General features: G+C 41.8%; 2 protein-coding genes across 3 annotated transcripts in view; both read right to left on the reverse strand.

The window, feature by feature from the left end:
• Positions 1 to 50: 50 nt before the first annotated feature.
• cdk1 (cyclin-dependent kinase 1) lies at positions 51 to 6,092 on the reverse strand. Of its 2 annotated transcripts, none has more exons than XM_041050525.1 (8): positions 6,010 to 6,092; positions 5,361 to 5,403; positions 4,947 to 5,103; positions 3,113 to 3,236; positions 2,228 to 2,398; positions 1,924 to 2,087; positions 965 to 1,106; positions 51 to 313 (listed from the first exon to the last, which is right to left on the reverse strand). In XM_041050525.1, exons 2-8 carry the CDS (start codon positions 5,395 to 5,397, stop codon positions 197 to 199), a joined length of 912 nt encoding a protein of 303 aa, XP_040906459.1. In that variant the 5' UTR covers positions 5,398 to 5,403; positions 6,010 to 6,092; the 3' UTR covers positions 51 to 196. The 2 variants fall into 2 exon arrangements, with proteins under 2 accessions (XP_040906459.1, XP_040906458.1); XM_041050524.1 differs by having other exon boundaries at positions 5,880 to 6,058.
• Positions 6,093 to 6,827: 735 nt separating this feature from the next.
• The window catches only part of LOC121189406 (heterogeneous nuclear ribonucleoprotein L-like), a 35,946-nt gene continuing 15,773 nt past the window's right edge, over positions 6,828 to 27,000 (reverse strand). Inside the window, exons 7-14 of the mRNA XM_041049501.1 lie at positions 26,346 to 26,418; positions 14,181 to 14,252; positions 13,051 to 13,268; positions 12,325 to 12,446; positions 11,638 to 11,839; positions 11,357 to 11,414; positions 10,989 to 11,087; positions 6,828 to 10,772 (exon numbers count right to left, since the gene is read on the reverse strand). Of these exons, the coding sequence (XP_040905435.1) occupies positions 10,717 to 10,772; positions 10,989 to 11,087; positions 11,357 to 11,414; positions 11,638 to 11,839; positions 12,325 to 12,446; positions 13,051 to 13,268; positions 14,181 to 14,252; positions 26,346 to 26,418 (900 nt within the window). The 3' untranslated portion in view covers positions 6,828 to 10,716. The remainder of the gene's footprint in view (positions 10,773 to 10,988; positions 11,088 to 11,356; positions 11,415 to 11,637; positions 11,840 to 12,324; positions 12,447 to 13,050; positions 13,269 to 14,180; positions 14,253 to 26,345; positions 26,419 to 27,000) is intronic.

Genomic DNA, 27,000 nt, shown 5'->3' on the forward strand with positions numbered 1-27,000 from the left:
TTGAGAAAAATCTAACAAAATAGAAAGCCTCAAGTTTAAAGTCTTGAGAATCACAGAAAGTGCTGTTTTATTGAAAAGACATTGTTGAAAGACAAAACTCTATTAAAGGTCTACAACAATTTGCACACACAAGTATTTACAGAATGATAATTCACAATGGGTATGAATGTGTTAGTATCTAAAGTCAGTATGTGTTTCAGATTTTGTTGATGCTGGCAGCAGGCAGGGTGGACTTGTCCAGGTCGTCAAAGTACGGGTGGGTCATGGCCTCCCGTGCTGAGATCCTCTTGGGAGGATTGTAGATCAACATTTTCTACAGCAGAGAAACAAAAACAGGCAGTTTTATACACAATAATATGAGGTGATAACAACCTGCTGTGCAGTGAGCTCAGACTGGAGGGTCACTAAATGCTGACTGTGACTGACATGCCTGTCTCATGATTATTCTGAGTAGCTGTCTAATTACACTCTCCACTTCACATGAGCAACACTAGTCCTTCACCCCCACCAAAGACTTAGTGAACAGTTTTCAAATATAGGCTAAATATAAACTAAAGCAGGATTAAATCTTAATCTGGATTTGTTCATCCTGTTGTAAATAAAAGCAGCTTTCTGAAACACATATGATGCTGAAGTAGAAACACATATGATGCTGAAGTAGTTCACTGTCATTCTGAGGCAGAAGAGGAAACAAGGGAAAAGTCCACTCATTTTAAGTGCACTACTACATAGGTGTGTTCCTTTAAGCAGGTTTTTACATAGTCAGACATGACTAACCAGCAGTTTGTCATTTCTAACACAAATTAACAACTATAATGTAATGGAACTAAATTCTGTTTTTCCTGACTAAAGATAATCTAAGTTCACCTGTGCTGTGACTCTGAGGGACTTTTACACTGACAACCAGTACAGGCCCGGAGTTAAAGACAAAACAGATAATTGTAATTTCAGCTGTTGTTCTTACTGCCAGAAGGTCCAGGCCATTCTTATCCAGGTTTTTCACCATTGATGACAGGTTCCCAGATTTCCATTTAGGGAAGGTGTTTTTGTAGTCAGGTAGACTCTCTACGTCAGGCCACACATCATTATTTGGGGTTCCCAGAGTCCTGGTAAGGACAGACAGAAGTTTTAAAAGAGGACCCTGCAGGGAAGGACGGCTGCAGGAGAAACCAGGGACTCCATTTAGCTCCTGTATGGCAGTTTCAAGAATTAAAAATAAAAAACAATCACCTGATCCAGGGATAATTCTTTCTGATGCTTCATGAACTTTTACAGAGGGGTTTACAGGACAGAATGTTGCAGCAAAAATGATCTACTAGGTAACCATCATTATTAATGTAATCAACATTTGTTGATGTCTACTACTGTTGAGAAACAAACTATAGATTTGTCGGCAGTTTCAGAACTTGTTGGCAGAAGAGTGACAAGGAGCAAGAGTGAACAATCGAGAGAAGGAGCTGTGACAGAACAAAGAACGAGAAGGAAGAGAAATATAGTTGCTGATCGTTTTATGGCAGTCACTCCAAAGAAAGCTAAAGATATAAATAACCATCAAACTCTCTGAAGAGTGGAGACCTGTAGAGACAGACATGTCTCCTGTTCCACCTCCACACATCTCCTGTGTTTTCATTCATTCTGCCAACCTCAAACATCAGATCTCAACAGTTAATACAGGAAATAAACAGGAAAACACAGTGTTGCTTCAAATGCATAACAACAAACTCTGATTGCAACGGCAGCATCACTCAAATGGAAATGAATGTGGTGGCTGTAAATATTGTGGCAGCTGTAGAAACAGTATGACAGCATGATGAGCGACTTACTGTTCACCTCAGCAACTACATCTCATGTTTTAATCGAACAGAGTTGAACAGCTGACGAGGGTTTTATTGAACGGGCATAGGCGTGGTCTGGCGTGTCTACCTGAAGATCCTGAAGAGCTGGTCTATCTCTGAGTCTCCGTGGAACAGAGGCTTCTTGGTGGCAAGTTCAGCGAAGATGGTTCCTGTGCTCCAGACGTCGACAGGGGTTGAATATCGGGGTGAACCCAGGAGGACCTCTGGAGCCCGGTACCAAAGAGTTACAACCTGAGAAGACACACAAAGGTTATGTGTGTCATTTTAGAGGCTTTACGTTCAATGATGTTAATCAAATGTCTCCTTATACAGCTATCGTGTCTGTGCAGCTTTAGTCCATGAATCCCAGTGGTGTGTGAATGGATTCTTACCTCGTGGGTGTAGACCCTGACAGGAACACCAAAGGCCCGAGCGAGGCCAAAGTCTGCCAGTTTGATAACTCCCTTGTTGTCGATCAGGAGGTTCTGGGGTTTCAGGTCCCGGTGGAGGACTCGACGACAGTGACAGAAATATATGCCCTCCAAGATCTGGTAAAGGTAGCTCTGAAAGGTGATGAAGGGCGAGGGGAGAAGAGTGAACATGGAGATGGACACATGTTTAGAGTTGTAAAGCTGAATGGACAGAACAAGGGAAAATTAATCTATGTGAAGAGCAGTGATTCCCAAAACGTTTAAAACCTAAGCACCCCTTCAGTCAGTGTCAGCGGGGAGCGTGTTAGGTTACTATGACGTTCATGTCACCATTCCTCACTACAGCATAAATGTATATTAAATATGGTTTTAATATAGTGATATGATATTTATCTCTTCTTTTCTGATGTGTTTGAAAATGTATTATAAATAAAACAGTTTACCATTATTAAGCCAGTGCCTGCTTCTGCATTGAAGTACATATGATGCTACTATATTACTGATAGTGTTATGATCCACTTCAAGTGCAGCTGGAAAACAATTAGTCCATTCACTTATTTGAATGTAAAGTGTCTGTGTGCTGTACATGAAGATTCCTAACCTCAGGAAATCAGCTTGGCTGTCTGACCAGTTAGACAGGAGAGAGAAACTGCCACAAAGCAACTAATGAGCCCAGAAATGTAAAAGTACAAGCCTGGTGTTAGCACTTACAGGTCACTGTGTTCCTTGAGATACATAATTTGATTCAATAGTCCAAATTAAAACCAAAGCCCTTGACTGCAATAATAAAACTGTCACACATCAACAGAGTGTGATTAAGTTTATTAAACCCAAACACATGTTTACCTTGACCAGCATGGGGTCCATGTACTGGCCAGAGGGAATGGAGTCCAGGTACTTCTTCAGGTCCATGGACAGGAACTCAAAGATGAGGTAGAGGCGAGACTCCTGCATCAGGACATCCAGGAGTCTGGGATATACACAAACACACAAGTTCTGTCTTAGTTCATACTATATGGTCGATTCAGGACGCACTCAGACCCCTCCACTTTTTTTTAACATTTTGGATCAGATCTGGGAAAGGCTATGAAAATAGGACCCTTCCTAGAGCTGGGCACACAGCTAAACTGTGCAATTGAGGGAGAAGGGCTTTGGTAAGAGAGGTGACCAAGAGTCAAATAGTCACTCTGGCGGAGCTCCTGAGTGGAGATGAGAGAAGCATCCAGGACAACCATCACTGGCCTTTATGGCAAAGAGACAAGGACAGGGACACTGGTCAGGGTTGAGGGAAAGCTGAATGCAAAGAACAGAGATACCCTTAATGAAAACTTGGAAGAAGAATGAAAGAAAATCTGCCAAGGTGTGTAAAGCTTGTTGCTGTCATACCCAAGAAGACTCAAGGCTCTAATTGCTGCCAAAGGTCAGAATACTTATGTCAATATATTTGTTTTGTCATATTGATTTTGTTTTACCTTTTTAATAAATTTGCAAAAAAAAAAAAAAAAAATCTAAATTGGGTGTTGAGTGTAGATTCAATAGGGAAAAAATCAACAGCAAAATACTACTTTGATATATTAACTGGTCAAGTGCTTGAGGCTCATTTGTTCATGCTTTTTCTTATCTATATTTTTTATTTGTATACACAACAGTTTTGCTGGTGTCTTCTACTCAATTACACCTTATCTACAAATAGGAGAAATGTGCAATTCACCCCACTGCACCTGTAGTGTCAGTTCAGCCACCCCACACCAGACATCATTTACATGACTCTACATAAAAACTCAATTTTTCACATCTTTGTTCATTACCTAGGATAGGAAAACAACACTTTCCCACTCAGAAAAAGTAAAAGTTGACGTTTTGGTCTTAACTCAGTTAAGAAATCCTACCACACGGCACGGTGTCTCTCCTGCTGGGACGCAGACAGTACTGTCAGCTGGACACTGCAGCTGAAAGCACTGAAGCAGCTAACAGAAACATGGCACGAGGTCCTGCCCTGTGCTGCCCTCTGTTTCCATCACCCACCTCTACTTTCATCAGTTAGTTCTGTGGTTCAGTCATTTTAAGACAAGACTCAGTCTGTTAAGTTTTCAACCCATCATACAGTTGCTCCTGCATTGCTCTGTGTACTGTGAGGCAGCTTAAAAAAAATGCAGAGAGTCAACTGGCATAATATGAGTCGACTCATGGTCTTCTAGACTGATGAACCCTCACACCGACTTTTAGGAGGCAGCCCTAAACTCCACCTGTGGTAGGAATGGAATAAGAGATGCAGGATCAAGAAGGGGTTGTTGGCATGCCACTATTGTCCTAGTAGCATGTGTCAGCTATGATTGGCATGTTGCTGTTGGTCTGTGTTAAGTGGAACATGAGTGATGTACTGTTAAACAGCAGCAGCCTACCAAACACTGACAGTGACATACCAGTCAGAGTAGATATATGCCACTACAACGACAGTTGTCGACCATCAGCCACTTTCTGATCTCTGCGCTGCTATTTTGAGACCTGTTTGACTGGGATTTGATGCAGCTGTTCTCTACAAATGTCTGCAGATAAGGTTAGCATTTTTCATAAGATGCAGAATCTTACTTATCTTATTTTTTAAATTCTTTTCCCTGACAGAAATCGCACACACCCCCATTATATGACCCATGCTCGACTCCATATAAAGCGAGCATACCGTACAACGTTGGGATGCTTCAGCTCTTGGAGGAGAGAGACCTCTCTGACAGCAGTGCTAGGAACCCCCTCCTCCTCACTCTCCAGACGGATCTTCTTCATGGCCACAACCTGCCCTGTGGACTTGTGTCTGCCCTTGTACACCACTCCATAGGTACCTGCAAGAACAATGAGATACCAGCATAATTCTGATCATATGAAGCAGAGCCAAACCAGCACTGAGTAAACTTTATAGTCATGACACTGGTGATTAAAGTAGCTATAATGATAATTAGAGGATGTTGAAAACAATGTGTCAATGTAACTTTAACTGTAACTGCATAAAGACCAAACCTTCCACAACTTCAGCAACATAACATCTCTACCACTTTGTAGTGAACATTTTAGAGGAAGACAAGGAAACACTGACACCAACCTTCTCCAATTTTCTCTATTTTCACGTAGTCTTCCATTATTGCCTGAAAGGAAAAATAACTCCGTCATATTTCAGCAACTACTATAACTTCAGCTGGTGACATTGGGTTAAGGTGATTATTTTAACTCCGGTTTAAAATGTGGCCTAACAAGTAACCTGGCTGTGAGAGATTAACGTAACTTAACCAACATCTTGATTTCAACACATCATGTTGTTAGATGTTAACCTAACCGCTTACATCAGTGCACCACAGGCTGTTTACCTTGCCGAGACTAAGGTGGTGGTTCAAACTGGAAACACATTTACGTTGGAGTTACGTCACCTGAACAATGCTGTATGCTAAGTTATATTTTTTCGGTGTTTTTGGCATTAGGTGTTAGTTAACTGCTAACTAATGTTGGTGTTGAGATGGCCGTGAAGTATGTTGGTTACCGTTAACGTTTACCGTTTTTTACATGCTAAGCGAGCAAAAAAAGGTCACCAACGTTAGCTTAGCTAATGCTAAATGGCTGAGCCTACCTTCTATCGCTTTTTCTAACGGCAGCTGACCCACTTTCTGTCCAGGTTCCTTCTGTCCACGTCTTCACTTAAGCCGATAGGTCGTTTAGCTCCAGTTTAGACGTGTATAAAGTTTAATAATTATAATTACCTGACTGTGCTTCGCACGCTCCTGTATATCCTCTCTGCACACAGACTGCCGCTGGAATGCTCACATACTCTTTTGAATTGACCGCAGTACTGCAGCGGTTCAAAACTGACCAATGAGCTCAGGCGGTGCTTTTCAAAAGCGCCAATCAGAGAAGGGGACGCTGTCATGTGGGCTGAGCGGGAGAGAACGCGGCGACGCAGCCCGATAGATTTAAGCCCCGTGTTTCGTCTTCCAGGCAGGAACAACCTTTCTGTTCTTAATCTACTGTGCAGCCATAGACTGTATGTGTGCAACCTGTGTGGATTTATTCTGTCAGTAAGGTTGTAACTGTAGAATTAATAAACGGTATATTCACCCATGGCATGGATGTATGTACGCATTTACAATCGTGTATTTACCTTTAAATAAACTCCTTACCCTTAGGAGGTAAGGAACAGAATCTCACAGGAATGTTTCTAACATCTTGTGGAGTCCACGCCACAAAGAACCGAGGCTGTTTTGAGAGCAAAGGGAGGAACTACCCAGTATTAGTGTGGTGTTCCTAATAAAGTGCTCTGTCTGAGTGTATAGGCACTTAAAAGTCTCAAACTGTCAGTGGCACACCCAGACTCCATAGAAAACATCACTGAATTTAAAAGAAAATGTATAATTGTAGTTTTAAATGTGGCCTGCTTAAAGAAGTTAAATTATCACTTTGACATATTGAGTATTTTCCCAGTGACCTCAAATGTGTGATAAAATAAAAATAATTGAAGAACATCCTTTTTATGTGAAAAATGCCATGTATAAATGAAAACACGTGGGAGTTAGATGAGTTGAGCTTTGTGTCGCTGACCTTACAGCCACAGACTTGAATTTATTCAGTTTGAACATGTACATGTACATTACAACCACAGAGATTCTTAAATGAATGGCACAATATAGTTCTATGTATTTTTCTAAATGTTTTGTTAGTGATTACAGACTATTAACAACATTAAACCTTTACAGCCTAAAAATCATGAGATACCTGTGGATCTGTCCCATACTGTCTGTCCTGTGATTAAAACCTTACATCAGTTTCAGAGTAACAGCAGCCCTCATTTAACAAAGGCTTTAAAAAAAAAAGTAAGAATAATTCCATCCATCCATTGATTTTCTATACTGCTTAATCCGTCAGGGTCGCAGGGAAGAATAATTTAAAAGAATAAATAAAAAACACCTTAGAAATACAGTAAGATTCAAGTGCTGTAAGAGACGTACAAACTTCTCATTGTCCATTTAATGAAACTGTTGCACAACATCTACAGGAGCAATAATTTAACTACAGACTAAGTGAGATTCATCTGTCAAAACTCTTCACACCCTTTCCTTATCGACACAGTATATACAAAAGGCATGCCTTAATTCACAAGTGTGATGGATCCTGAAATCTGCATGTCCTATGTGAGATACAGTGTGGAACAGAGGAATACACTTTTTCTTACTGCACTTTTTCAAAGAAGCCCAGTGTGTCCAATCAGCCACTCTGTGCCTGGACATGGATGGATTATGAGAAAACAGGCCCATGGGCACAGACAGGTAAGAGTGACTCTGTACAGGGCCTCCTTTATAGTCGTTTTGCATCTCTTTATAGTCGCCTTGTGTCTTTTAACTGAGCTCTGTAACTTTCAAACAAGATATATTAACTGTCTCTTCATACAGAAGCTCTTACTCAGAGACCACCAGACCTTTTGGGTCCTTGGGCCTGGTTAGTAATCCATCCATGCCTGTGCCTCTTCCAGAATTTAGGTAGCCTGTTTATTCACATAGTTTCATGCAAAATCCACAAAGAAATCTTGAATTAGCATTAGAATAAAAAAAAGAACTTACAATAAAAACCAAAATATTAAAAGAGAAATTAATATGCAGTTATGACAAAGCAAAATGTCCTTAAATATTATGTAATTCAAGAGTTGGGATGTAAGATTAGACTATTTTTCTGGTTCTATTTTGAAATACTGCTCTTACAGTAGTTGTGCAGTCCATTTTAAAAAGCAGTGCATGTGTGTAACAGATATTTCTAGGTGCATTCACCCTTTTTTAAAAGGTTAAACTGGACTCTTTCAAACCTGTCTTGTGTTAGGTTGCACCATGGACTCAAAGATGGGCCTTGAACGTCTTGAAAAAGTGCCACAAAAATTGATGTGTCCTCGGTGCTGACCTCATGCTGCATTTTTAGGTATCAAATCGAGTCAAAACAAAAAGTCATGAGTTTTTTTTTCGACAACCCTGCCTTTCTATTCATCCCACCAGATATATCCTGCTGTTTTACACACATTAACTGATCAGTCACTGTCCCAAAATCAAGCATCATAAAAGATAAAAAGCAGGACTGTTTTTGTAAAGGTGAGATCTGAATATTGAAACGCTGATGCATTAGGTCTAATATCTTTAATCAAAGCATCGAATAAGCACTGACTGTGTTTACATGCAGGCAGAGGTCCAGTTATTTCCGTTATCTCCCAGCCTGTTATTTGTCTGATATGGTTTTTGGCTCAACACCTTGTAAAATGAGCCTTTCTTTATCCAACAATATACAACCAGAAGAGCAGGGCAGTCCCACTCCCCAACACTATTTCTATGCACAGTTTGTTTATTACAGTGTTGTAACTCTACTCCAGACCAAATAATTCAACCTTCCACCATCACAATGAAGGCTCAGGCTGCTGGTCTGACAGCAGTGAACTGACACAATCAGCAACTCAGCGCTAAAGTCAGTGCCACATGTCACCAATGTGTTCGGTGTGGCCATCCTGATGTGTGTGTGTGTGTGTGTCTCAGGAATATTCTGCTGAATATTTTTAACTTTTCACAATACACATTAATAGACACAATACACAGACTCACAGGCAGCCCCTGTAGTGTTACACTGTACCATGTGAAAATAAAATTGCGATTTTAAATATACGATATTGAGCGACAGAGAAGTATTGTGAGTTTTCAGCCCATGAGATTATTTTAAAACACTGAAATGAGATTAAAGAGTTTTAAATAAGTTAATGTCACAGCAAAGCCAGGAATCCCTACCAGATACAATACACTATTTGACACTTAACTGTGTGCTCCATCCATCCATCCATCCATTTTCTACACCCACTTGTTCTTGAGAGCTGTTGCGGAGCTGGAACCAGTCCCAGCTGACACTGGGTGAAAGGCAGGGTACACACTGTACAGGTCACCAGTCAATCACAGGGCTGGCACATAGACAGATAAACACACTCACATTCACACCTACAGAGAATTTAGAGTCAGCAGTTCACCTAACCTGCATGATTTTGGACTGTGAGAAGAAACCTAAGTAAGCAGGGGAGGAGAACATGCAACCTCCGCACAGAATCTATATTTTTAATTAGCTCCATCTTCTCATTGTGTTCACTGTGACTTCACATCTCTCTCTCTCAAAGTCTAAAACCCTGTCAGCAACCCCCTCCAGGCTGTAGTTTCATTACACATCACAACTTGAAAGAGAGAACAAAATGCAGGATAATAACTTTGTTATTCTTAAAAGTCTCGCCAGGAGTGCGACTGAAAATGTACCATTTGTCCTGGGGGTGGTGCTAGAGAAATGGCATTAAAATCAAAAGGGTTCAAGGATTGCGATTAGGAAACTTTTCATCAATCTGCCAGTTGTATTATCAGGTATCTTGTATGCAAAGCTGGTATTTTGGATTGAGGGTGGCACTAATGGGAGTGTCTGAAATGCAAGGAGGTTATTGTAAGAACAGAATGAATGTGCTCAGTAGATTTCATGACCATCTGCCTATTAGAGTGTGATATTTTGTAAGTATGGGTTTGGTGATGGTGGTAAAGCTGAGGATGGGGCTTGAAAAAATCCTCTGGAAACATGGACTTATGTTAGCGGAATGGAAAAAGTCCGATCAGAGGGTCACCAAAACCATGACGTCTTCCTCTGTGGACCATGAATATCTACAGCAAAACTTAGCAGCTGGTTAGTAGTTGAGATATTTCACTCCGGGGCAAAGTGTTTGACCAAGCAGTGGAGCGACTCCTCAGGCCTGAGGCCTCGCTGCCGGGGCAGAGAGGTTCACGCAGTTCTAATGAATCCTAAATGAGAACTTCTGTTAAAATCGCATCCATATTTACTACATATGTTCAACGGCAATTCAAAGCAACACACTGCATTTATCAGTTTCTAAACATTAAAATATGATTTCAGTCACCAATCTGCCGTGTGCAGAGCATGATTTTACAGATGTCTGACAGACACTGAAGTGAAGTGGACTCAGCTTTTGTACAACAGATTCCTCAGAGTCTGTCTGCTCAGGTCCACACCCGAGGACCTGTTTACCATGCAGTGAAGACTTCTGGGACACACACGTGATCAATGTCCTCCAGACGTCCCCATGTGACAACATAAAGACATTATTAGAGTATTTCAGACAGTCAATAGTCTGTCAGCTTCTGAGGTGTGACTGGATGGTGGGATGATTGATGTACATTTGATGTTGGGTTTGGAGACAGTGACAGCGTCCTCTCTCCCCTCAACACTTTTCTTTCCATCTTCTTTGTGTCCTTTAAAGGCCATCTCTCCCTCGCTCTCTTCGTCTTGCTTGTATCTCTCTTCTACTTGTCTGTGCGTCTGTCTCTCGTGGTCCCTGTCCCTCTCTTAGGTCAGAGCTCAGCCACCATCAGACTCAGCAGCCTTCTCTTGTGCTCTACAGCTTTTTATAGATGAGATGAAGTGGAGAAGCACAGTTTCAGAGTGTAAGGGTTGGACCCATCTGAAACCACACACACACACACACACACACACACACATACATTTTAGTCCAGAACAGCAGATGAAACTGGTCACACTGTCTGTAAATGGTACTGGTCATGTTTGGTATCTGACACTTTGCCTCTATAATTAGTGTAGTTATATAAGATTTGCAACATGGTCATGTTGACAGGGTGGACCATTAGCATACACATGCTTGTGGGACACACAGACTTACTGGGTATCCTAATCTGGTAGTGGTTGAGAACAGTAAGAACCTCCACAGCCTCCGTCTTATTGTCGAACTCCAACAAGCCAGAGATGGTCTTAGAGGAGGCTAAAAGAAAGAGACAGAATGTGAGATTAAAAGAGAGGAAGAGATGAGTGAATACGGCAGCAGAGAAGATGAGGACGGACACAGAGGGAGTAGGAGGAGGAGGAGGAGGAGGGAGTAATATGTAATTCACAAAGTCACTTTTAAATCCTCCAGTTCAAACAGAGAAGTAAGAATCCATCTTTACACAGAGTGACTAAAAAAGGAGAACGTGTACTTCAAAAGCTTGAACAAAAACCCAATAAATATTCACACACTGATGTTTTACTCACGTTTCGCATCAAACATCTTGAATTTGACGAAGCCGGGCACATCATGCTCCGTACACAGCTGCCGAAACACACACACACACACTAAATTAATTAAATGACTCTGCTAAATGTCTAACAGTGTAAAGTTCAATGCATCAGTTCAGTGCTGCCAAAGAGACAGAGGGACAGGGACAGGCCTTTTGGGGAGAAGTAGTAATTAAAAAAATAAATAAATCAATTGTAAACATTTATTCATTTAAAGTAAACTTTAACAATATATAACAGGATATTTAGTAGCATACCCTCAGTAAATGGTCCTGTGATATGCACGGAGGAACGTTGTAATAGTGCAGCACTGCAGATGGAGGCTGGATGATGTTTTTGGAGGCCTGCCCAGCGCTGCTGAAGCGATTGTTCCTGGTCATGGCAAAGTCCTTGTAGCTGCTGCTGCCGTCCTCTAACTCAAACACCTGACTGGGGATCACTGCGTGCTGCTTAGACACACTGCACACAACACAGGTGTTACAGACAGTGTCCGATCAAATCCACACACATCACTTCTGTGTCGCATGAAGGAGCAACTATACCATTAACATATCAATATGTTGCATGTTTGTGTGTGGTCATGTCCTCATTTCACATCCAAAGCAGCATTATTCAGTGTTGAGACTGTGAAGTGTAGAGCGCCACCCAGAGGGCATGACCAACAGAAGGCTCCAACCTCCCTGTTACAAATGTTCATACAAGGTCAAACCTGACTCAGATCGTTTTTTTATGTGACTGTTCATATAATTCATCAAATTGATCAACAATCAAAGTGTTTTATTTATTTATAGACCTGTAAAACACACCAAACTCGAGTGTTAAGCTCTATAATTTAGCAACATTACATCTGACTAACATGTAGCTCCTTTATAACAGCACACAGTGTGAAAGACATGAAATAATAAAATAATGTGTGTATGCATGTGAACTGATCTACTTCTTACCAGACGTTGAGTCTCTTTCCAAACACCTTGATGCTGTTGAGGTGGGTGATGGCTCTGTCCACAGCATACTCATCTCCCATCTCAACCAACGCTGTCCCAGGAACACTCTTCATAAACTTCACCTACACACACACAGTTAACAGCTGTCTTAAAAATGTAAGACAAGTCAAACTGTACTCATCTTTTCAGATGTAACACTGATAAACACATATGGAATGATTCCTTAAAGGACAAGTGTGCAGGTCTGTCTCTAAACAAAAATCAGGTGCCCATATGAAGACTGATTATTAAATCTTGTCTCAAAATGACCAAAGTAGAGACCAGTGGTGGAATAAGAGGACTTGTGTCTGTTGGCTGCTCCAGTGTTGACTGTCAGTGAAGTTGGTTAAACTACTATGAACCAGATGCTGGCACAGGCTTCTCTAAATATTCAGCTGACAGCATTGTCAGCAGCCCTGCAGGAGAGACATGTAGGCTGATACAGGAGTTTAGTTTGGGACAGCTGAACTGACACTAACTAGTGGAGTGAATAATACTATAAACTACTGTAGGTAAAGTTTACTGAAGAATAGGCCTCAGTACCAAGGCTGAGTGTTTATAAAAAATTAAAAATATCTATAGATGAGAAAAAGCATGAACCGTGCTGAACCTGAGTCGACTCTGTACATCAACAACATCCTAATTCAGGGACAGCCCTGGACAAGTGAAACCACATTTACAACCTACCTTCTCAATGTTGCCATAAAGACAGAAGAGGTTGAAGATGCGGGTGCAGTTCATCTTGGATGGATGGAGGCCGCTCACCATGGCAACAGAGCTAGGGGCGTGGCCAGAGTATGAGGAGGATGACTGGGGCAGAGGGTAGGACACCATGTCAGGAACATCCACTGAGGTGAGCTTGTACCTGCTGTTGCCGGGCAGAGGCAGCAGGGGGCAGGGTGGACCTGAGGAGGCAGAGACAGCAGAAGCTGAGATTCTCACTACAGTTCAGTAAAGTGTAGTGAAATGAATGTCATGAGATATTACTTGGATTATGTTAAATTCCGTTCTCTGGTTTCAAAGAGACCCACACTGCCTCCCATTCACCCCTGTAGACATCAATTAATGAGACCTACACAGCTGTAATTTCCATTTTAATTATCTCACATTGTACTCATAATCCAATAAGAATTATGTACATTAATCAGTGAAAATGACACTACATACACTGACTTTAAGTTTTATTTTAATCTTTGAGACAGTATTTCTCCACACTGTGATTCCTTGAGGAGCTGCAGCAGAGAATGGACACACAAAAAGTGAATTTTGTACTAACAAGGTCCCCAATGGATTCTGTGAATTGGCTGCTGAAGCCTCGATTTAGCTTCAGCTGAACTTCAGAACGAAGGCATTGGATTTTATCCTCTAATACTTACAGTGTAGTCATGCTAAGAGGAGATCACTTCAAAGCCTTTAAGAAGGGAGGAATGACAACAGCTACCCATAACTCTTTCAACATACATATGGTAGGTAAGTACTGCGTTAAGATATCCTGGAAGAAAATCCAAACTTATCGTTTACACACTGTGTGTGAGTGCAACAGCTTAAATTAAACACTGTAACTGGCAGGGATCTGTTTCCATGCAGGTGAAGTTATACCTACTGTTGCACCTCAGACCATTACACAACTGGCAATGTACACCTACCCTAGGTGAATGTGAATGTGTGTGAGAGAGAGAGAGAGAGTGTCAAGTTTCACCTCTGAGGTATGGGGACTGTAGATGAAGTAGCAGCATTGTGTAAGGCAGCTGATTCAGTTACCACTTTAATTCAAGTGTGTGTGTGTGTGTGTGTGTGTGTGTGTGTCTTAGTCTTACCATAACCATTCTCACTGTAGGATGATGGGTGTTCTCCTAAAATGGCCTGTCTCTGTCTGCCCTTTCCACGATCTGAAACACACAAACACATACATTGCTGCAGGGCCCACAGTAATTAAATACAATTGGCTTCTTTCACAGATGGAGACTTTGCATTCACTACTTTAGAAGACTCCGCAGTTTAACTGGAAAAGGTATTTAACCCAGAATGAGGCCACGTCAGTGTGTACCGTATGAAACTGCATCTTTAGATGGCTGCTTGTCTCAGACAGGGATAACAACGGACAGTCTCTGTAATCGGTTTACTGGTCACCTTTGTTTTCTCTTTAATTTGAGTAACTCAGTCACTCTGGAGGTTTGTTTACAACCTGTCTGATTGCTTGTGTGTATTGACCCATGGGACCTATCTTTAGAGGTGTTGATGTGTTCCCAGATCTCAGCAATTAACCTGGTGATTACAATGTTAATTTTGTTGATATAAATGATACACAAAACAATACCCAAGTCTTAAAAATATCGTTCAGTATATCCATTAAAGGATTTGCCCTGCATTTATATGATACCCTGACATTAGCTAGCTAGCCAGCTTTATTAATTGCTTTGTTGAGATGATGTGTTGCCGCACTTCATTATAGATGTGATAGCTTCCATCACAACTCTCATTTCGCTAAATCAATGCACTTATGTTCAGGATAACAGAATAGTGACAACGATATTCCCAAACTAATAGTAGTTATAAACAGATGATAGGAGTGGGATGACTAATGTTAGACTGGAGATTAAAAATATAAAATCTACAAAGTTACTGGTTCTCAAGAACAGACATTTTGTTTTATGCTGGGAGCCAGACCACGATTTTCCCGTGTCCTTTTCATAGAAATTAGTCCACAGGCTGTTATAGTCAACCAAGGAGGTCTCATTTTGTAAGTTACATTACAATCTGATCACAGATTGGCAATAAAAAAGCAATTAAAATGTATAAATTGCTTCCCATTATTACATAAAATCTTGAATGGATGTTGTAGCATCATGTTGAGAAGGAGCTATCAGTCATTGGTTGGAAACAGGACTACGAATGAATCATTCCTATAAGCAACCCATGCAACCACCTTATTAACCATAATCAGTTTATTATGTAAACTTTTCCAAGGGTTTCAGTGCACAGCACAGCCAAAGGTGCACTTGGGGCCAGAGGTACATTAGCAGCACAGCTGGAGAATTCAAACATACAGAACCGAAAATGCAGTTTCGCATAACCTGGGTCCTTTATCAGCTAACCCTAACCCTATCCACAGTGTCATCCATTTGGTCACTACCTAAAGCTCACAAGCACAGATGAGGGCTAGAATATAGATCAACTGGTAAATTGCCAGCTCTGACTTCAGGATCAGCTCCCTCTTCACCACAATGGTCTGGTACAACACACTGCTGAAGCTGTTTGTTAATGTTGTGGTCCATTTTGCTATCTTGTGAGTAAGACCCCTGACATGTTGCTCACCAACTGAGAACCCCCTTTGTCCTGTAGAGCACCACCAGTACAGAGGTCTTGAAGGTCCTGCTGTCACCCCAGTAGATAGAGATCACAGGTTGATAAAATCAACAGAATCACATCATCTGCAAAAAGTATAGTTTCTGAGGCCACCATATTGGATATTCTCCAGCCCTTTCGTGCTACTTGTATCACGCTATCAGTATAACAATAAATACTTGGACTCCAGCTGAACACTAACTTGTTTATTTGGTAACTGCAACACAATCTATATCAGCATGGATAACAATAAAACACATATCAGGAATGTTACCTATGATCCCCTTTGGATCATGCTAGCCCAAAACATACAACATATCCTCCTTTCTTACAATGAGGTATGGAATAAACAACTGAGCGATTACTCAAATTCTTAAGTCCCCAAATAGATCATAACATCCTCAATCTCTGTTTTAACATTACACAATTATCTTATTCTGTCCAGCTTATTTTGTTTTTCTTCTTCCAACAACCTTTCTTCCTCTTCATCATTTGTATCAGAATAACTGTAAACTAGGGATGAGGGTAGACTACCTTGTCCCCTGACTGTGTACATAGAGATTATTCCACCCCATTGATTTGGATCAGTCACTAATCTATGCTATAAATTTAAGTGTGCAGGCCACTGCTCTGTTGTTGTCGATGCAGCAATAATGGTCTTACTGTCCCTCAATGGTGAACTAATTGCAGGTGCTGAAGCAAAGGAAGGTGTCTTAGTCCCGTTTGCAGTCACATCAGCAACTGGAACATTTCTGCACTTGTGTGAATAGTTAAACCAGTGTGTTGACAAGTGCATCTAAAGAATTCCAAGTGACTGCTCCACAAACAAAATAGGAGATAATCAACATGTTTTCTCCAAACGCTTTCAGCAATTTGGACTGGATCCACTTTGGGCAATAACAGTGACAGGCACTTAGGTTTGCTGCGGTAGTTCCTCAACAACACAGATTCTCTCTCTTTGAAAACTCTCTTTGACTTATTCTTTGCACACAAGCTGTTGCTCCTGTTAATGTTGCACAATGTCCTTCACCAGGACGTCAAGAAGCCAAAGGTGGTGTGCAGGTCTCTCTTTAGCATCAGGCTAGCAGGGGATGTCTTTGTGGTGGCATATGTTGAGGTAGTTTAGAAGAAAGTTGTGTTCCTTGCCCCAGTCATGTTTTCAATGCATGTTTCATGGTCTGAACAAACCTTTCTGCAAGACCATCTGTTGGTGGGTGGTAGGGAGCTGACGTAATGTGTCATTAGCTTGTAGAAAGCCAGTAATTTTCTGTGACACAAGTGAAGGTCCACTGTAAAAGACTCTAGCAGTGCAGGAGATCCAAAGCGACTAAACCTTTATCTAAGCTTATCAGTTGTCTTCTCTGCGGTGGGTGATGTCAGGACAGCCACCTCAGGATATTTACTGTGTTCATCAGCAGCAACAAGGAACATTCTGTCCTCAAACGGTCCTGCAAAATCAATGTGCAGACATTGCCATGGCTCCTGTGGGAACTCCCAGGGGTCAAGAGGAGCTACTGGTTGTTACAGACTTTGTGGCAAAATGAATTGCTTTTGGCAGTGTGTTGATTCTGTTTATCCAAGCCTGGCCACCAAAAGAAGCTTCTCACTATTTCATTCATTTGTACTATTCCACTTTGTCCCGAATAGGACAGACAGTATCACTATTCAGACTGAATAAACAGCTACAACCTCCCCTGGAGGGAGGGCTTCAGGTTTGAGTGATCACCAGCTGCTCCTTCAGGATACAGTGAAAGAGGGTATTCCAATGTGTGGGTTGAGGATGGTCGTGAGAGGTCAGTTGAGAGTGTAGACTTCCTTCCATACAAGAGCTAATGGAATTTTCTGGCTCTAAAAACAGTGATCAGTGCGTCTTATTCTAACAGCATAATTAGTTTCTGCTTTGTTCAGTGTCCTTGATGTGACAGTGATTGGCGTTCCCTCACCATCCAGCAATACATGAGAGATAACTGCTACCACTCCTTAAGGGGAGGCATCACAGGCAAGCTGAAGTGAGCCAGGCCCTCTAGTCAGCACATCTTTTCCCCCCAGCCTTTTCGGGTACTGGAACAATGGGCATGGCCTATGCACTAGCCATCACAGGCTACAAAACCTCATTCTTGATCATAGAGTCCAAGTTAGCCAGGTTAGGATGAGTTCCCTTGGTAACATAAGCTGGAAGCGTTGCAGTTTGGCTGTAGCAATGAACAGTCACATCTGTCATCCCTTTCATGTGCACTCGATGTCCTGTATAGGTCCTAAAAACTGAGGGACATAGTGGGAGGTGCCTCATGAATTTCCTGTAGATTCTGAGTGACGTTAATGATGCCTTTGATCCAGTGTCTTAGTCCACACACAAGCTTTGCTCTCAATGTGTCATTTAAAGCATCCGTCGTGTACAGTGTGGGCATCCATTTCCCCGTCAATTTGTTGTGTCCGTGCGGCCACTACACCACAAAGGCTTGTGCAGTTTGTGCATGAATTCCAAGCAGCCTAGAAAGTGAGAGCACCAATGTGCCTGTGGTGTCCGCAGCTGTCCATGTGCACATCCACAAGGACAACATGCGTTGCTTCAGACATCCTCATTGCCAACTTTTATATCCTTGACCTTTTCGTGCTACCTGTGTAACAATTAGTCAGACCCCGACTGAACACTAACCATTTATTCGCCAACTGCAGCACGTTCTATAGCAGCATAGCAAACAACAAAAAACAGAGGAGATAGGTTACCCATTATTACCCTTGGGTTCCTCACTACAGGAGTCATGCAAGCCCAAAATACACAACACCTGCTGCACCTCGAGATTCTGTCCATGAAACAGAACCAGGCATAATCGTGGCGGAGCCCTATGGCCTCTGCAAACGTTGTTCTCACCTAACTAATAGCTGAGATCTGAGACACAGGAACAAATCACTGCCACACACCATACCAAAGATAGGGGCCTTGGACAGCATCAAATCTTATCCACTTTAAACATTATCCAAGTGTAGAGGGATAAGGATGGACAGGGGAGCTGCAGGAAATGGATTGAAACATTTTGATGGATATTTTCATAATTTGAAAAGTTGTCATAACCATTAGAGCAGCTGTGAAGCCAGCTGACCACAGTATGCATTCTCTGTGGTGAAGAAAATTACATTTCTCAGTCACCAAAAGGGCCATTTAGTTACACATTTTGTTTGACATACTTTGGTAAAAGAAATACACACCCAATGAAGTTGGTAAATTCTACTTTGACAGAGGTGGTCTTATTTAAGAACTCATTTAATGTACATGATAAATCAAGAAAAAGATGAGGTTTTTAAAAACTGTCATTTCTGCCTCAGCCCTTTCATCTGTCGTTCAAAAATTAGAATTACAAAAACCTTAACCTTCCTATCTCACAGCTAGGAAGGTTAAGCAGACGTCAGACAGAAGGGCAGCTGTTTTATTCACCAACACTCCACAGTCCTTCTACAAACCACTACACATATGTAACTGTTTTGTCATTTTTGTGTTTTGAAAATACGTAATTTCAAAGTACATTTATTTCTATAAACCACAGTCACTGGCAATGCTTCGACAGCAAAACAAAACTTCAGTACATTGTATGAAAATGATGCAGGTGAGTAAATCAGAAATAAACAGCTTTAAGGCGGTTTTATTCAGAGAGAGGTAGGTATAATGATACAGAGGTCATATGGACAGAGATATGAAAGAGACAGTACCTGTGAGGCATCAAGCTTTCTCTTTTTTCTCCCTCAGCACGAAAGAACATCAACCTGCATTACATTGTCATCATAATGATAAAAACATCACCATCATCACTGTGGCTGTCAAACATATTTACACACAATTTCTCATTCACAACACAGTGAGTGCATTACAGACTGCAGCGTATATACTACATACAAACTATACACTACTTAGGAGGCACATTGGAATGACACTGACTTTTTTCCTAGGAGCCTGAGTCTTCTAACAGCCACCTCCCCCCACCCCCTCTATCCTCCCTACACACACACACACACACACTGGTCAACAGGTCAGCAGTTATATGGCAGAGTGCTGATGCACTGCTGTGTTATGTCCTGAAGACAGGGGCACACACACACACATTTAGAGGAGACATACTACCGCAGTGAAAAGTGAGAAGGCCTGGAGATAATCCACACGGCAGGATGGCCATCTGCACTGACCTTCACACCACAGATTAGCAGCACATACAGTCAGCATGAAAAGAGAATCTGCTTAGTCACAGAGGCAGCTGAGCTCAGATACTGTGTCCATCAGCCACCAAGACCAGCTTCTTCATGTGATTTGACCATTTGATCTTCATGACCAACTGTGACAAAGCACTGTCTTTTATTTTGGGTTGATTAATATTTGTCGTCGTCAGCAGCACAGGTGTCTTAATCTCACTATCTGTCTTTTGATTTTCTAAACAACCTCACAAACCATCGACTGGGTCTTCATCCACCTCAGGTTTGTGCAGCAACCTGGCAACTTACAGCGCACACATGCTAGGGTTTTAAAGAAAGGCGGAACTCAAAGGAACTTCCTACGCTGTCATTCAGACACTACTGGAGAGAAGCAAATTAGCCAACTCAAGCAGTACCAAACAACACAGAGTCGCCCATACTGAATGTTTACGAGTGGCACTATATATGTGACACTGGAGCCCTGGGGTTAGCTGAGCACAAACAAAAAACCCATGCTTTCATTGTGTAATGCCAAATTTACTCTGCTTTTCACTTGCAAACTAAGTCGTTTGAGCACAAGATTTCAGAGCAGAATTAGGGGGACACAACTTGTCATGGAAAGGAAGCGCAGTGTCAAGTTTGCAGTTGTTTGGATGCAAGCTGCAAGCTGGAGTAACACAGGCCAAGCTATCAGCCCCTATTGACAGACACATGTTGAACGAGCAGCGTAGTAGTTATTTAAATCTTCGGACATGGCAAAAATCTTACAGCAATTGACCTTCTCTGCTTTACAAGTGCTGTTTGTGTCAATTTTCTACTCATTCTAACCACATATTGAGTGTGTAATGAATTCACACTGACAGAATTTAGAGAAGCCAAAACATTTTCTTCAAAATGCCAGTAGAGTATGCAGACTAAACTCAGAGAGTGTAGTGCTGCTAAAGACTGTTGTGTCATAACAGAGATGAAAGAGCTGGTGACAGCTGGAAGCAACAGGAGTCTGGTCAGTGGTGCAGCAGTGCCAACCAATAAAAACCCACAAATAATGAGCCACTATTTGTGATGTTCTCACTGATGAAACTGTTTTTGGTGTTACAGCTTGATTGACGTCTGTTGACACACACAATGTACCGTTTCCTGTTACCATTTTTACAAATTGGTACATGAAGTATATTAATCCATTTCTTGTATCCTCATTACATCAAAGCAAATCCTTCTCAGACCACATCCCCTGGAGCTTTGATTAATTACGAGCTGGAGTTTCCAGCTGCTCCATGAAGGCCATTACTACCAGCACATCAGACAGGAACCAAATTAAGATCTACAGCAACCTACTGTCACTTAGCAACTCCAGTCAACCCAGAGAGGCCTGCTGTACCTGCAGACCCTTTGCAAACTGTAGGATGAAAATACAACAGCAGAGTGTTTAAATGACTGTGTCAGGATAGTTAGCTTGGCTGTGACCTTGTGCAAGCTGATCTGAAGCAATATGAGCCATGGGATGCCTCAACACACACACACACACACAGAGAGAGAGAGAGAAGAAGAGAGGAACAACGAGGAGCTGCTTTAAAAAGAAGAGAAGGGAAGGAAGCTGTGGAAGGCAAAGGAGTAGAAACATGGATGATTGAAAAACAAGTAAAAGAGAAAAAAGCTATCGGGAAAAAAGGAATGAGAGAGGAAGAAATGAATGGGAGAAAAGATGTTGACAGAGGAAAGAGGAGGGGGAGGAAGAGGGAGAAGTGGGAGGAGAGGGACGCTGAAGGAAAGACGAGAAGGAAATGACAGGATGAAGAGAGGAGGGTGAGAGGATTAGCAGGAACAGGATGATGAGAGTGCATAAGATGAAGAGGGTGAAAGCAGAGAGGCAGCAGCATGGAGGTGGAGTGTAAACAGAGGTGGAGGAGGATGGGAAAGTGGATGAGCTGAGAGGAGAAGAAGAGGGCGAAGAGGAGAACAGAGACAGAGTGGTATGGAAGCTCTTAGCTCACACTGTGAGTAAGGTAACATGGACATTACACTGTACATGTGTTCACACCTTTACTGTATATTAATAGACAATTATACATCTCTGTAGCCTTCCTCCTAGACATGTAAATTACTATCTGATGCTCCATCTGTCAGTGTACCACTGAATGGTGCATCAACGAATAAGACTGATTTGCTGCACAATAAATTGCGCATAAAAATTAACACCATATTCACACAGTGAATAAAATGATCACAATCACAGTATCACAACCTTCCTCTCAGTACCGCTCGGCTATGTTCTTACCATCATCTCCTCAGAACCTGCTTTCCCTTTAGCTGTCCACCAGATGTCCTCAGACTCTCCCTCCATTTCTCCTCACCTGACCCTGCCCCACCCATCCACACACCTATTCCTACTCTTCATCAGCCCTGCAGTCACATGAGCTCTCCCCACATGCACCTCAATCCCTAATCAGCCGCGCACCACTGATTCCAGTTCTCCTCCTTTGTTCCTTGCCAGATTGTCTGTTTATATTTAAGTATGTTTCCCTTTGTGCCAGTTACCTGCATGTTGCAACCTGTTGTCTGTACCAGCCTGCTCGTCCACCCACACATCTGTAAGCCTGGCTCCAGAAATTAATGAACTGAGACAATGAGCTAAAATGTTTGCAGTGCTGGAGCCTACAAGCTGCAAGCCTACTGCCTCTTAGTGCCTGGCATCATAATTGGTGTGTTTAAAGGGCACAGACACACAAATGCTACCAAGGCTAGTATGCTAGTATGTCTACTTAAAGCCAAAATGACACTGAGAGCTCTTAATTTACACTTTTTTAAATTTACACAAAACATGTTTCACAGATATGTTTCAGTTCATGCTTAAAATGACTGAGAATTATGACTAAATATCACGACAATTACTAAGAACCTGGAAATCTGAAAATGTGTGTGACATTTATATACATAACACCTGAACCTGATTTGTCACTGCTGATTTACTACAGAGGAAGAGTGAGAGAGACTAGATAAGTGACTGATGAGACAATGTGGGTTCAGACAATGAAAACAGTTCAGTGACAGAAGTAAAGAATATGAGATGCCCTATCTTACACTTGGTGCAAAGCAGCACTAAGTGCGAGGGAAGTGTGTTTGCTAGTTTCACACTGATGTCATTTTCCCATCCATCCGCCCATGATGCTCAGATAAGGAAATGCACTTGCGTGTTGGTCTTAAAATTGGGTAATGTATGCACTGCAACCATGAAGCAGCAGAAAGCAACTGTGCAACTGACCAATAAAAACCTGGTCAGAAGTCAATGGTGCAGTATTTCACGGTTATTTCTAAGTGTGCATTCTCAAGATAGTAGTATGCGCCTACATAGGGAGGGGCACAACATGTGTACACGCTGCTTAGTACACACAAACATCCTGCTGTTGCCGTAGATGCTGTGTTTGCACACTTTGCACATCATCCATTTCCTCTGCAGAGAAGTGTTCAGCCAACTGCCAAAGTGCAAGCTTGCTTTTAAAGGGAGGTGGGAGATGACCCGAAACCCATGATTATCTGACTTAGTTCAGCCCTTTTGAACTATGTGCCTGGCCCTCCAACCTTTTTTTTCCCCAACATCAAACAAGCAAAAGTGGATTTGGACATGCCCTAAATGTTAAAATAAAATGTTCAAATAGAGCCCTTTCTCCTTCAAGTTTCTGATGTGGTGGAGGTTGTTGAAAAAAGCTGAGACAGTAGGAAAATCCACCACTAAAAGCATCTAAGACACTAACGAACATAAACACAACAGTCTCCTATTCAGTAATGGAACAAGGAGAAATAGTTACCTGGATGTAACTGTAGTTTTACAAGTAACCTAAGTAACCCACTGTCATTCTATATCTATCCATATATGTCTATATATTTATATCATTCAGTATTCTATGTCACAGTTACTGTGGGAGTCCTGTGAAGAGTAATTCCCATTGCTACTCTCAGACAATGTTCAGCCATGACTTGTCCCTGTCTGTGTCCTTACAATGTGCCTCCATTGAAAACATATAACATTGTAGATAAGCATTTATTTAGTGAACAATTCATTAATAACAGAGTTGGGACCAGTTCACTGTGTTATCAATCATTTCATGAACCATTCTGAAACAAAGCAGTCAAAGGCTGTGTTAGTGACTCCTACAGCCTCTGTTCATCATATACCCCACAGTAACCCGTCCAAAGAGATGACTGTGTAAAGTGTGCTCTGAGGGTGGCACTACAGAAACGGTAGTGGGGTCATTGAGATGAAAAATAATGACACATTACTCTGGTAAAACTTGGCCTTAAGGCGGCACTTGTATCCCTGTCAGTGTGTCACCCAAAGAATTCTGAATCATACTCTATAGGCCATGACTATCTACAGCAAACTTCATGGTGGTCTGGGGAGTAGCTGTATCTTGCTCTGAACCAGCATTGGGTTAAACATAGACTGAGCATCATCACCATCATTGAGTCTTTGTTAAACTCTTTTAATAGTTTAACTACAGTAGTATAATAGTTAACAGTTTTTAAAGAGCTTTTAGATGTTATTTTCATTCATGTTGTCTGCAAGTTAATCTCATTTCCTGAATTGATTGAATTAAGAATGAACTGACCCCAATGTTCATCTCAGCACACAAATTAAGACTTTTCAGAAAGAATCCTCCGCTCTGCACCAAGTACAGTACAAAGAATGCAGCATTTGTAGCAGTTGACCAGACACAGGACCGTGCATAGATAACACAGACTGTCACTGCTCGTATTACAGTGGGACTGTTGTTTTGATCCCTGTAAATCACTGATACATTCCAGACCTTTAGGTCAAAAATATACCAATCAACATTCTGTATGAGCTGCAGTATGTATATCATCCATGCACGTGTCTGAGCACACAGCTACTGTAATCAGGGGATTCAGATTAGGGGTGTCACGATATACTGGTTTTCACCATTATCACTGCATTTACAAAAGCACACAGACTAACACTGTGTCATTTAGTCAAACCGTTCAGTAAGTAGATCTTATTCTATTCATCGATGCTTCCTCACCCACAGTTCACTCATTCACTCGCTCACACAGAGGCCCTGAGTATTCTGGGAATTTGCTTACTTACAGCAACCAGTTGGTGTCATTGCCAACAACAAGACAACATGTCGGTCACATAAATAACAAGGTGAAATGGAGGAAAAAGTTTGAATCAATATTTTAGGAATAGTTTGGATTCTATAATCACACACTATTCTACTGAACTGCTTTTTTTCTGTCTATGGATCTGTTTATTTTACATTGTTTGTCTGCCCTTTTGAATTTGGCAGTGAAATGCTAAATGGTTATCGAGATGTTTGGTGCCACAATAGAGGTCCAGTGAAATTCAGATATCGTGACAGCCCTAATTCAGATGGGGTAAAGTGACAGAGAGCAGAGATTAGGCCAGGCTTCCATATTGTAGACTTGAATAGCCAGACTTTTAATTACCAACAGGTACGTCTGGTCCACAGTTTTGATTGTTGTTAACCAGAAAGATCTTTTAATCAGATTTCGCAGTGAAAACTAATCAAACACGACTGTTAAGGGCAAACGGTAAATCTTCAGGTGTTTGCTGGAAGACCTGCACGATTGTCGTTCAAGAAACACTGGGAGTAAAATCTAGAATCTACAGTCGTTGAAGAGCTTATCGCACTGTGTGGACCAGACATCAGGCCATGCAAGACTACTTCTCCGGACAGAGGAGGTGATTAAAAACACGGGGTGGAGTAGATAGATAGAAGGAAGTGCTACTGGAGTCCTGCAGACAGAGGTGGGGCTGAGGCCTCCTGGGCATGTTGAAGCAGCAGCTGCATGGCGGTCAGCAGGAGTGAGATCCATCTTTTTTTCTCCCTCTCTCTCTCTCTCTCTCTTTTTGCTGGGTTGCAGAAGGTGAAGATGGAAGAGAGCTGCTGTGCATGGTCAGCCTGATGTCCATCCCTCTTTCTGTGTTCTCCCTTTCTCCCTCAATGTTTCTCTTTCTCTCTCTCTCTCTCTCCCCATGGTAAGCGGAGGTGCAGGCTTGTGAGAGGCCCGTGATTGGCTGGTGTGAGAGTGTTTAGATTAGAGATGGAGAGACGGGAGGCGGAGGAGTCTCGGTGTGATGGAGGTCTACGGTCCAAACTGTTTATGACTACACTCTTAATCCACAGTCGGAGACTGACCCATAATGACTGACGATCTGGATACAGTTTCGCAAACAACTGTGAAAACTAAGATCATTTTCATCTATCGGTGTAACATGACTCAAAAGAAGGCTGCAGTGGAGGAAAATGTGCCCCTATAGAGAATTCACACTGAAAACAGGGTCCTACCTTCCACTCACAGGATCTCCTGCATAGTAAAAAACCCCAAACGGTCCAGTAGTCATAGTCTGACTTTAGTGAAAGAATGAAATAAAGACAAAAGAGAAAGCGAGACAGAGGGAGACAGTGTGTGTGTCTTACCTCGTCTGACCAAGTATGGTTTAGTGTAGTCCCAGCTCTCGTTGTCGTTCTTTATCACGTTCAGACGTGTTGGCTGTTGACACAAGGATGAAATAAACATTCAGGATCCAGTTAAATGTGTCACAGACATACAGGAGCTGCATTCATGCTCCACATTTATTCACCATATACATAAATAATATCACTTCTGCCACACCACATTGTAAGGCACTATATTATTCAGATGACACAGTTTTACATGCAACAAGCTAAGCTCTTCTAATGTGGCCATTGTTAACCTTGTGCGTCAGATTGTCAAATATTGAAAAAAATAATATATGCTGTTGTCAAGAGGATCCAAACCCTTCAGGGTTCTCAGATTGAAATCACTGATTGATAAAAATATGTAGCTATCTGCTTAGACAACAGTCTCACTTTTAAGACCCATGTGGAACACCTGCTTAGCAAACTGAATATCAAAACCACATTTTTGTACCTCATGTTTCATCAACATCTTCATACAGTCATTATACCCCATAATCAGAATGTCAGAATCTGTTCCAACCCCACGGTGCAGGAACTCTTCTAAAGGCCCAGGAACCATTTTAGGAACTCAGGAACCTTATCAGTGTTTAGACTGGAGGACTTAAAACGTCCCTGATCTGGGCACAGTACT

The sequence above is a fragment of the Toxotes jaculatrix genome, chromosome 11, assembly GCF_017976425.1.
Source record: "Toxotes jaculatrix isolate fToxJac2 chromosome 11, fToxJac2.pri, whole genome shotgun sequence".
Taxonomy (NCBI): Eukaryota; Metazoa; Chordata; class Actinopteri; family Toxotidae; genus Toxotes; species Toxotes jaculatrix.

What these genes read in the sequence shown, in the direction of transcription:
- cdk1 (XM_041050525.1), bottom strand. Translation starts at nt 5,397, where the DNA reads ATGGAAGACTACGTGAAAATAGAGAAAATTGGAGAAG. An exon ending in CAGCTCTTCAGGATCTTCAG is followed by an intron (nt 1,107 to 1,923) that starts GTAGACACGCCA and finishes TGTCCTTACCAG; the next exon opens with GACTCTGGGAACCCCAAATA. An exon ending in ATGGCCTGGACCTTCTGGCA is followed by an intron (nt 314 to 964) that starts GTAAGAACAACA and finishes TCTCTGCTGTAG; the next exon opens with AAAATGTTGATCTACAATCC.